Consider the following 12,049-nt stretch of genomic DNA (forward strand, 5'->3'; position numbering starts at 1 on the left):
TGGTTTGAAAACTTCTTGTTACAGAAGTGAAGCTTGCTGATACCTTTAAGTTACAAAAATACACGGGTGTTAATGAAAGAAGCAATAAATGAGGACTTTCGAAAGATGCCGTAATTTATAAAGATCAGAGAGGCTGGCGGTTGTGTTTTAGTGTTGTTTGAATCTTAGTGTGCGTGTTATGATACCCATGCAGTGATTTTGATCATACAAGTCAGTTTACTGCTAGGAGAGAAAAGAGAAAATCTCTCCATTTATTTCTCGTGTAATTATTAAACTATGTTGTGTTCCAAACTATTATTATTTATTATAATAGCCTATTGCTCTAAACACGTTGATACTTAACGTATGTGGGTAAGACATACACTAAGTCTCTTTCCACCAAACCATATTGTTTCCGTTCTTGTTTTAAGGTCTACTTTTACTTGGAATTGTGTTGGAAATGGGGGCTCAGCTTCAAAGCCGTGAATGAGTTTGTCAAGACCTCCTTAAAACATCTTCAATAAAAACGATTTCTTTTCAATATAAAAACAGTTGAAGAAAATCGCATTTATTTTTACAGCGTGGCGTTTCGCAGGCTGCATTATGGAAAGGCTACTTTTATGGCTTGTTTTTTTTTTTAAAAAATGCAAGTCAGATATCTAACGACAGGCTGCATTAAAAAGTCGAGAATACAGCCCAAAGACGGGGCTCTTTGCTATACCAGGTCTTTGTATAATGAGTAAAAGATGCTTTCTGCCTACAGTTTGCTCTATGAAACATAATTGTGGTTTTCCAGCAACTTCAGCTCCACTGTGGTATTTCGTCTCGCAAGAAATGCGGCTTCTTTGAGCAGCCTTCCAGTGTTTTAAATGTTCCATACGTGTTTGCTTCACATGGCATTTTAGAATATTTGTTGTGTCCTTAGGCCTGAATCTGCATTCACACACCAACAAGCCTCCCTGATGCAGCTGGTTTGGCTGAGTGTGGAGTTCAGAAAGCGGCCCAGAATTTTGTCAGCCCATTCATTTAACAAAATGACCTGTACAGCGAAGTGTTAGGCTCACACGTTACCCTTACACTTATTCCCACCCTCGCCCCCCACCTTCCTTTTTAACTTGGAAAAAAAAATCTCTCTCCGCTGGAAAGCCAGGTTCCAAATTGGATTTTCTTTCCCTGGGAAAATAAGAGACTTTGGGGGAACATAAAATCTCTAACTTGAAGTACATGGGAGATAGAGTAAATGTCCAAAAAAGTGTTGACCCATCTCTGATAATCAATGCTGCCTTTGTTTAGAACTTTAAAAATCCCTTTCCTCTCTATATTTTTAACTCCGTCTATCTGTTAGAACCTTTTCACCCTATTTTTTAAAATACTTTTAAACTAAGAAAAATATTCATTGGTTAGATTTTTATTGGTAACATTTAGTTTTCTTTTTGCCCAGAACTCGCTCGTATTACATTATTTTTTATTGTAAGGTTAGCCTTTAGACTCAGTTTGTATCAGAACACTGAAGTGCAGATTTAGGCAATATTACAACTCCACCTGACCTGCAAATAATACATCAGAATGAAATCTGAACCCGCTACTCACTCAATCACATATGAGGAGTTTGCTTTTAATTTTTGTCCCATGGAGCCTAACGTGCAGAAATAGAAAGAAAACGGCAACTATAGTCAGAAAGGCGAGGGCTTCCTTTTCCCCTCATCACCTGCATTTTGACGCATTATTTACAGAGTATACTGTCTGTAGGTACGCATACAAGGAGCACGGAAGCGATATGGAAGAAATTAAAGAATGCTTCGGCAGAAAGTATGGAGAGCTGCTCTGGTGCTAGAGACAACGTCTTCATCAAAGGCTATTGGATTCTGTACAATTGTTTGGAGTATCAGATGAATTATAATATACCCAGCCATTGTGTGTGCAGTGTACATTTCATATCACTGCCAGCACCTAACTAGGAGACCTTATGGCCCCACAGTTTATGTATAGTAATTTATTTTAGACTAATCAAGCGCAGCGTAATTGTAATGATTCTGCTACTATAGATAATTAATGTACTCACTAATTGTGAGAAATAAAAGTGTGAAAGAGAAAGCTCTATTTACCACTATTCAAGAGTACTTTGATTATACATATTAGCAGAATTCTGATGACTGAAATATCTTTATTATATAATACATGTATAGTTTTATTTCACATAATTAATGAGTACATTAGTAAATTGAATTGAAATATGGCGTGATGGTGACTTGGCTGCCCTCTATTTACCATTGATCTTGACTCCTATAGCTGTGCTGTGGAGTGAGTGTGGATGTATAGGACAATCCTGCCATCTCCTGGACAATCTCTGGCATAGGCTGGGAAAGCACTTCACTCCCATTCCAGCTGCTGCATCTCCGCAGTACAAATGACAACTCAATACCATTAATTTACACGGCACAACTTTCATATTCAAAGGGAAAGACTATGCCTATAAAATCATAGGGTTTGGAAGCGTAATCAGGTCTAGTAGTCACACTACTTTTGATCCAACACTTACCCAAAAGCGCTTAAGAGCAAAGGTCTCGATCTAGCTCTATAATAAACGATTACATTTCTTGTACAAATAAGAATATAGGGATAGGCACGTTTTATTAAAGAATATGGTTTAACAAATGAGGCGTGTGTTTACAGCTGAAGATATCCTCTCCAACAAGACTTCTGGTCACTGATATTTTCACCCCACCACCGGCAAAAACTTTGAACAAGGACTATATTACAAAATATTGTGTCATGCTTGCGCAGACTTAAACATAACCACTATTTTCTTCAGCTATAAATACCTCTGCTGTTGCTAAGATTTTTCTTTCCATATTTATTTTATTATTCATTTACAATTATAGATGAGTTTAAGGTTAATTGAAAAGTCTTGGTTTCTCTAACACCATAAAAACTAGTTTGAAGTGTCACCTTCCTTTCCGGTAACAGAGCTCACATCTATTCTTGGTTGGTTTGTTTTTTTACTGGGAGAAAATATACTCTTTTGAACACAAAATGCCCATTCTTTTCTTCTGAGAGGCTAAAAGCAGTTGCAGATTTCTTTATGAAACGCTAGGGCGGAAGAGAATTAAACTTTTCCCAACTATTTCCCAGCATATTGGAAAACGAAAACAAATAAGTTAATAAGAGAGACTCAATTGGTAGACATAACTCAAACAATAAAAATTAAGAGCAGTGGTCAGTAATATCCTCCAGCACTGCTTGTGTGGTCTTGTGTGGTCTAGGAGGATAATCTGGAGAGTAATCATTTAAAGATTTTCTTCCTGGGCAATGAAATTACTGTATAATTTACTCAAAATTCCCATTAAACAGAAAGACGAGTTTCATTAGGAAAATGTCAATGTCTGATCTCCTCATAGAAATAAAGCCAAGATTAAAACTATAATTAACAAGACAATCACATGGAAAATTAACCTTTAGTGTTAACCATGTTTGATATTTTAATCGAGCTAAGGTAACACGATGAAGTCAGAGCTTTATGTTTCTGTTTGAAATTGGGTTAATTCCATTGTGGGGACATCCCGTTTATGGAAGCGACCCATATGAAATTGTCAGATTAGAAGCAGCGTGTATGTATGTACTGTGTGAAATGTATTAAATGGATGGATGCCGAAAATATTATTTAGTAGTCGACTTTATGTTCCGAAAACCTGCTCTGAAGACTGCTGACTGAGGAAGAGTGATCTCAAAAATATCCATGATCATCTGAAGCTTTTTCCTCTGATAACTTGCCCCATATCACCCGCCTTACCCCATATTTCCGTGTGTTTTAGCAAATAGGTTCAAGCCTCTTGCGCCATTAGCCGTATTTTTCATGGACTATTTCGGCCTTAGTTACTATACAGAAGGCCTCGCGGAATTCAGAACTGACTCCTCAAAAGGAATCAACGGCTCCCCAAAGCTCCACAACTCGTTCGTTCACCCTTTGCCAAAGTCATGCGGTATGAAGTGTGGACGCTCACTAATGTCATTTTTAATTCCGTTGTTACGCGAAAAGCGGGGGGGGGGGGGTATTCTTGAAATCATGTTTGACCCTGAAAAACCTCGAGTGCCAAGAGCTGACCACCTAATGGCGGAAAAATAAACGCTATGGAAATTATGTCATATCAGCCAGACAATTTAAAACCGGTGGCGACCACTCTAATCATTGCCTTGTCTTATTGCACCTCCGACATGATGTGTTTTCTCGCAGTTTCCGAATTAATTCTTAGCGTCTTCCCTCGCCAGTCCTTATTAATAAGCCTGATTTGCGAAAATAAAAATAAATAAATCAAGAAAACCTTTACTTTGGGCAGGTTATTCTAAAATGTATTGCACGTGATAGAAATGTATTCTTTGGACATTTTTATATACTTTGTAATGTTAAAAATAAAGTCTCCTCAATAAGAAACATGTTGGGGGAAAGAGTGGAACGGGTTTTATTTTTAACAGTGTGTGTGCACTGGGAAATGTAAATTACTGAATGTCCTGTAAAGAACACAGACCTTCAATGATTACACTCTCCCCACATGGTGACAATGCAAGTTAAAATGTGAAAACCTGAAAGGGGCATAAATCTACAACTACAGTCATATCAGATCATTATCATAATCATACCAATAATAGGATTTTATAATAATGGTATCATAATCATACCAATAATGAGGATGTTAATTTCAAGCATGTATATAACGATGTTTGCAATAAACATATATGTACATGTGCATCTGTATGTATAGCAAATAGCTTCACACCTTTACAATAAATGAGGAAACCCTAGATGAGAAATAACGCGTAATAATCGAGTCAAGTAGGCATAAGGAGAAATCACCGTTCTCCGGATTCTAGCTAAAGTGCCCATCTAAAGGTTTACAAATGTTTGTTTTCTCCTAGTTTCCCTTTTGGAAAGCAGCGTTCCACTCCTACTCCATTCATTTTTATAGGAGTGGGGACAAAGCTTTCTCCTCCCCCTTGCAAGTTAGGGATTTTAATATTTCAAGTATTACTATAATACTGAGAACAAGAGGGCTCACTGGGTGTAGGCGGTGCTGAAATTACCGGCTTTGAAGAACCTGTATGCAAAGTTTCGTCCAATCGTTTTAGGCTTGCCGCTTATTCCCCGTTGTAACTAAATCCTGCTGTAAGACCAGCTGAAGGCCTTTGTTGGAAATGTGTGATCGCAGTCTCTACAGATCTGGCTACGTTGGTTCTCTCTTGAATTTGCAATCGCCGGACTCCTTTTATTTTCCTAATTTGCGGACTAATGGCAGTCAATTGGCGGCTCTGCCCACCATTTCCTACCCCAGAAGCTCGATCCCCTGGACTTGCTCAAGTTCGTGTACAGCTCAGCCTCAGAACCATGCTTTCAGCGGCTCCTCGCAGCCTTACCTTACGGGCTCTGTTCCAATCAACATCAATTCCAACAGCAACAAAGAGTGCCTGGAAGAAAACAATAAATACTACGCCCACGAAGCAAGCTCCAAACAGGAGGAAAGATGCAGGCAGAGGCTCTCTTTTGCCAATGACCCAAGTATTACTCATCCAACCAACTTAAAGCCAGTGAAGTATGACCACTCCAGCCTGCAAAGAGGTTTGCATGGCTCATCAGCTCTTTTTGAAGTGAATTCCTCTCCTTCAAACTTAAAGGAGGACATCAAGAATTCGGTCAACTTGAACCTGACAGTGCAGTCTGCAGCAGTCCAGTCATGTCTGAGACCTTCAGTGCAGGATGGTATGCCTTAAATAACTCACTTTATCTAGAAGAGACCTAGAGAATAATTTTCTAAAAGACCCTTAGAATTATCTTAATTACACATTTATCCATTTGAGGAGATAATCAGTTAATCTGACAAGATAGGTAGTTCTTGTGATGTCCAATGTACTTGACGAAAACATACCTTGGGCAAGTTACATTTATGTAATGCTGTTTATTGCATGCTCCATGTATTGCAGACAATTTATCCATTAAATTATCGACGTTTGTTGTAGGTTTGCCTTGGTGTCCCGCACAGGGGAGATTAAGAAAGAAACGGAAACCTTACACAAAACAACAAATTGCTGAATTGGAAAACGAGTTTCTCCTCAATGAGTTTATTAACCGACAGAAGAGGAAGGAGCTATCAAACAGACTGAATTTAAGCGATCAACAAGTTAAAATTTGGTTTCAAAACCGACGGATGAAAAAGAAAAGAGTAGTAATGCGTGAGCAGGCGCTTTCTATGTACTAGACAAAAGTCTTGCCATTCCTGTAATGAACTTGTCTTTTGCAACTTTAGGGTAGAGTATATTCCCGATGAAAACTTTATTATTATGATTATTATTTTTATTAATAATAATAAAACAAATTCTAGAAGTTCTAAGCAAACCTTTGGGGCTCTTGTAAATTGGCAAATATTGAATTCTTGGCCAAAAAGAAGAAAGTAAACTCATCAAAAGGCTACACTAAGACCTGTATTATCAGCTCTTATCTTTAATTTCGCTTTATAATAGATTTTCTTCTACTTTTTTCTTTCCTTGGAGGATGAGCGGTACTGAGCTAAGATACATTTCTCTACCTGTATGTAAACATAATTTTGCAGAAAAATAAAGAAACGTTGACTAGTAATGATCTTGGATATTAAAATACTGGCTAGTCCCTTCATATATTAACTTGCCTTACAGTATGAGCATGCAGTGTTTGTTTATTTTGTGGTTGGGAATAACCTGGTTTTTTTAAATGGAAAAGCGTATAACAAATAAACCCTATTTTTAATAATCCATTAACATAATGGCATAGATCCGAGAACCCAGAGGCATACATTTTAACGGGGCACGTGACTTGTGCGCAAAGGCATGGCATAACCTGACTACACGGATTCATAATGCGCCCAAAGGTTTTCTGCTTCTTGCGTGCTGAAAATGATGCATTAACTCCTGCTACTTATTTAAAAAGGTGTTGAATAAATCTCTCTTCTGCAGTCATAGGCTGCGGCAAACTGAATGAAAATGTCTGAAGTATTGGGGGTAAAAAATCCTTTGTGCATCTTCAAACATTCATGTGCGACTGAAGGCTGCCGTTGTCTCTTGCAGCCCTGCCCTTATACCTAGACTTTTAAACTGTGAATGGAAAATCGATGGTCAGGCCTTTGAGCCCTTTGCCGCAGCTTCTTACTTGTAAACCAGAAAGAAATACATGTCAACGGACTGCCTTTTGCTTTGGTTTTCAGATGCGTAGAATGTTGATCGTCTTATTGCCTGCTCCATTAAAAGAAAAGAACTTTTATTTGGATGTAAATATTGTTTGTCTGTCTTTGTCAGTGAAAGTGTCGAGGAGTCTCGTCCCCCCACATACACTGCCTTTGAGCAGCCTTGACAAAAATAATGCTCTCCCAGTCACCTTCATGATAAAATGTTTTGATTCATTGACTAGAATCCAAGTGAAAAACTAGCAGGACAGTGGGGTGGGAGGAGGTATTGTTTCATATTCTCTGTGTGTATATAAAGTCTGCTGCAGTTTCCACGGTACACATCTGATGAAGTGAGCTGTGGCTCACGAAAGCTCATGCTCAAATAAATTGGTTAGTCTCTGAGGTGCCACAAGTACTCCTTTTCTTTTTGCGAATACAGACTAACACGGCTGTTCCTCTGAAACCTGTCAGTTGTTATGAGCTCCCTCACCCACCCCATTCGCCCTCTCTCTCCAGAAAGAAAGAAAGAAGCGAAATGTCACTGCGAAGGAGTTTTTAAAAATTAGACACCCCCCGCCGCTAGCGTTACTATAACTTTGCTCTGTTTCCATCTTCATGATCTAGAAATAGAACTAAAAAAATTCTTGTAGGTCGCGTCATGTGTTCGATGTGAATCGTTTATTTGGCGGCCCGTGCGGTGCGCAGTCTACGCTGCCTTTAGCCTTGTTGGTCTGGATGACTTTGGCCTGGTCCAAATGTTACACGGGGGAAAAAATTAAAAAATCAAAACACCCTGTTGTAGGCGATAAAGATGGGGTTAATACAGGCCGATCTGCGATTTCTTTTTAATCACACGCCTTAACAACATATACTAGTGCCAAAGAACTGGGTAAACATTGAAAACTTTCCGATTCATGGAAGGGATTTACTTCCATTACTATTGTTTCATCTGGATGTTCAAATGATCATTTAGCATTTTTTTTTTCATGAGGACAAAAGCTTCTGTGCCTTTGTCCAATGCAAACACCTCCAGTTGTAAATACCTCTAACTTCAACGAGCTCGACATATTTTCCAACTCATCTGATGGTTTTTAAATGTTTCATCCATTTCTATTCTTTTTTTGCGGCTGATCCCTTTACCTTTAATGTGAAACTGATTTGTGAGCAGTACACTGAGCTCTCTACCAGATGCGAATCAAATGAAAATTACATATATTTACTGGGTTTTACATTTTAAAATTTTCCAGGGATCTTTAGGTCCTGATTAAAATGTCTATTGAATGTATTTTTCACATAATTCAAAGTTTTTAATGCAGAAGCTTTTTCTGCATGCGAAATCTTGGGCTGCCTTTCCTTTATCATAATAATTCAAAATGACAGAGACTCGGTTATACCCGTGTTTTTCTGATATGAAATAGGCTTAAATGTAATTCTTCAAGGCGTGTGAATAAGGATCAAAATGATAGTGAACTGTACAAAGAAACTATCTATTAATACAAGGCTAGTGACTGTTTGAGATCAGCCAAAATATAATTTAAAAAAAAGACACATTTGAACTTTGTTCCTATCCAATCATCAGCTTTAAAATGTGTTATGTCAGTTGTAAGGAAACAGTCGTTACAGCTCATTTTGGATATAAATACTGGCTTTTTGGGGGGTGCAGCGTATCAGCAATGTTTCTGAATGCCTGAGGCCGATTGCTGCAGAACAGGGAAGCGGTAACGGGTCCAGAGATATTTTCGATTGTAAGAATGAGAGCCAGCAAACTGGGGATTAGTATTTATGTCTTCTAAATTATCATGTTACCTCAGCACACAATGGAGGCAAAAATACGCCTGAGGATCTCGCTATTCAAAAGTGAACACTTAGGAAAACCACCAGCGAAACAATGCATTCTGAGAAGTCCAGAAATTATCTTTTTAAAGATTTTTTATTTCAAGCTAATGCGAACTGGAAAATACAAATATCTTCTTCTCCTAGTATGTTCTTCGATAATAACAACACAAAGAAATTCTATTGAAAAAATCCAGAAGAAAAGTCCCAAAACTTCTGAAGCTTCGTTGCTGATTTCACCCCTCCCCCGCATATTATTCCTTTCCAATACTGTCTAGCAAAAATTGTCTTGTTTATATTGCATTTTCCACCTTCCCCTCATTACATTTACAAACTATCCAACCATTTTATTTCCTAATTTTCTAATATTAAAGCTTGAGAGGAATATCGGACGAAAAAATGTGGAAAGAACAATGCATTATTCATTAAGCTTAATTGCTCTACGATGCTCACTTACTGTGAATCTGCATTCTTTATTGCCTTGAAATGAAAGTAGAAAATAAAATAAAGAACAGGAGACGTAGGATCTAAAATCTATAACCAAACCGCGCGCGCACACACACACACAGGCACAATATTTTGTATATAAACTGCAACCTTAAATATAAAGCAACTACCGTCGCTCTGTGTGTATATGCATACATGCAAATATACATATATAGCAAGATATACTGTGTATACACACACACATTCAGTTGAGTGTGTGATTAGATAGATAGATACACACACAAATAGATACATACTATATATATCCATGTGTCTATAGACATATATATTTATATCTAAATTCATATACACATATATGTATGTAACAAATATATATTATATATATATATATAATAAGTAAACACGAATATATTATCATCTATTTATATACTCCTGTATTTAATTCTCTACCAATAGATTTCTGGGTGCGTGTGGTGTGTGTCTTTGTACGTGCCAATAAGCACACAAACATACATGCATTGTAGCAATACACACATACACACCTACATTCATTTATTCAGTCCAACATAAACATCTTTACATTCGGACCGAAATCTAAATCGGATAAACTGATTAAGATAGGGTTTTCATTCGTGCTAGATTGCTAAGGAAAGGAAACTCTGGGTGCTTTTGTGTTTCCTAAAAGAGCATAAATAATTAAAGTTTGGCAGGGAGGAAAAGCTTTCTTGCAGAACTGTAGTGGCAATAAATGAAATGACTCAGAATCTCTTCTCCAGTCAGTTTTTACGAGAGCTGCCAGACAGTGTCTGTTCACGTTCTCCAGATACTAGGGGCGCCATAACAAAGTTAAGGTCAAGTTAGTGTCTTATCTTGGGTGGCACAAAAATACCGCATCTTCTCTAGCTGGACTGGGTATATTTTTAAATCCGAATGTTATGCAAGTCGTCTTAATTTCACGGAGGTCTTTTGGAAATGTCACTTGGACAAGAATACTTGCTAATTCTAGGCAACGATTGCATATGTTACAAGACACCTAACGGTAAAGTATTCGCTTGAATATATCCATTATATACATTTATGTTTCGATGCTATTTCATCTGGTTAGAAAAAGGATTACTTGTGTTTGGGATAGGATCCAATATGGGGTGAAAATGCCTTAGCAATCAGAAATTCGCACATTCATCTCATTCAGGTGGAATATCTGTAGTGTTATTGGGTGGACATTCAAACAATCAGATGGCTGGGTTTTTGGTTTTGGTCGGGGATTGTTTCCTAATTGAGCTGTTTTCTTATTAACAAATCGTCGCCATGTCGTTGAACTTGAATTGCTTGAAATTGATTGACTCCTACCACAATATTTAATTGATTCTAGGGTTTCTGCAGCCAAAGGAAGGGATACGATTTCGACTAGAGCTTAATTGGTTGTTTTGGGTGCTAAAGAAAATGAAGTTTCATAGGTTCATAGCTCCCCGTCAAATTAATAACTTAGTCTTGAGAAATCCTGGAGCATCATGCAAACGAATCGTTGCCCATGTTCTGCTGGGAACTCAGGGTGGGAAGGGACACAGAAGCCATTTTAGCTACGCAGTCATCATTTTTAGGAGATAGTTGTTGCAGCAAAATCTAAAAGGCTTGAAAGTCTTCCGCAAAGAAGGAAATGATGTGTTATGTGCTGTGCGTTGTATCTAGTGGGATCTTTAGTGAGTATATCTGATGGGATAAATCAGATTGCTGCATTAATGGTGGTATACAAGCGAGGCATCATGGAAAAAATAGATTGAACTTCAAGTTGTCTGAATGGCTTTGGACATAGTCCCTTTGGAAAACAGGACATTATGCTCCGTTTTGGGAACTGCTTTCACGAGCCTTCTATCATATGGACACGTCTGAAGATTTTTTGGGGGAAAAAATCGGAATAAAAGATTCCATACCTCTACCTCCCTCTTTCTACAGCTAAAAGCAAAGTGTGCATAATAGGTGTCTGTCATTGCGGATGCCTCTGCTACCACGCAATGCAGATGTTTTATATCCCATCGGGTTATACTGAGCCCCTTTTCTGGGTTCAGCCATGATAACAAAGTTAATATCCTGGGTTTCTTTCTTTCCTTTTTGTTTGTTTTCATTATTCTTTCAGTCCGCTTCCACACCTGTAGGGGCTTTGCATTGTGTGACATTTTAAGATTTTAAGTCATCTGTGGCCTGAGTGTTTGCAGACAGTATCCTGAAAAAGCTTGGCTTTCAAGGGTTTTTTTTACAAAAGCGATTCTATGTGGCATAACGGCATGTTTTTTTATTTAGAGACGAGCATGCCCTGTGGCTAAGATGGACATTTTGTACTGGGGGGAACAAAAGATTTCTACAGAGATTTGGTAAATGCCCTCGGAATGAATAATGGTCTTGGTGCAGGGTTATTTCTGAAGCTTATTAATTAATTTTGTTTTCATACTACGTGGCTCATTTTTGTGCTCATTTTAGGTATAATAATATTTTAAAAATAAGGTAGGCTAACGCTTATTATGTGGCTCTGCGTTAATAACCAAAACTCCCAACTATGAAATGAAAATGAACATTGGTTGAAGTTCATGGTATCCAGTCACTTTGTCTGA

The 12,049-nt window shown here is 37.9% G+C and overlaps 1 protein-coding gene across 1 annotated transcript; it reads left to right on the forward strand.

Moving 5' to 3' along the window:
* The first annotated feature begins 5,166 nt into the window (after positions 1-5,166).
* On the forward strand, positions 5,167-6,224 carry HOXD12 (homeobox D12). Its single transcript, XM_048870358.1, has 2 exons — positions 5,167-5,728; positions 5,986-6,224. The coding sequence occupies exons 1-2, from the start codon at positions 5,167-5,169 to the stop codon at positions 6,222-6,224; spliced, it is 801 nt and encodes a 266-aa protein (XP_048726315.1).
* Positions 6,225-12,049: the final 5,825 nt, after the last annotated feature.

The sequence above is a fragment of the Caretta caretta genome, chromosome 11 (assembly GCF_965140235.1).
Source record: "Caretta caretta isolate rCarCar2 chromosome 11, rCarCar1.hap1, whole genome shotgun sequence".
In the NCBI taxonomy this organism is placed as follows: Eukaryota; Metazoa; Chordata; order Testudines; family Cheloniidae; genus Caretta; species Caretta caretta.

Excerpts from the sequence above, each read along its gene's own strand:
- HOXD12 (XM_048870358.1), top strand. The coding sequence starts at position 5,167 with ATGTGTGATCGCAGTCTCTACAGATCTGGCTACGTTGGTTCTCTCTTG. Across the intron at positions 5,729-5,985 it reads GAGACCTTCAGTGCAGGATG|GTTTGCCTTGGTGTCCCGCA; the intron begins GTATGCCTTAAA and ends CGTTTGTTGTAG.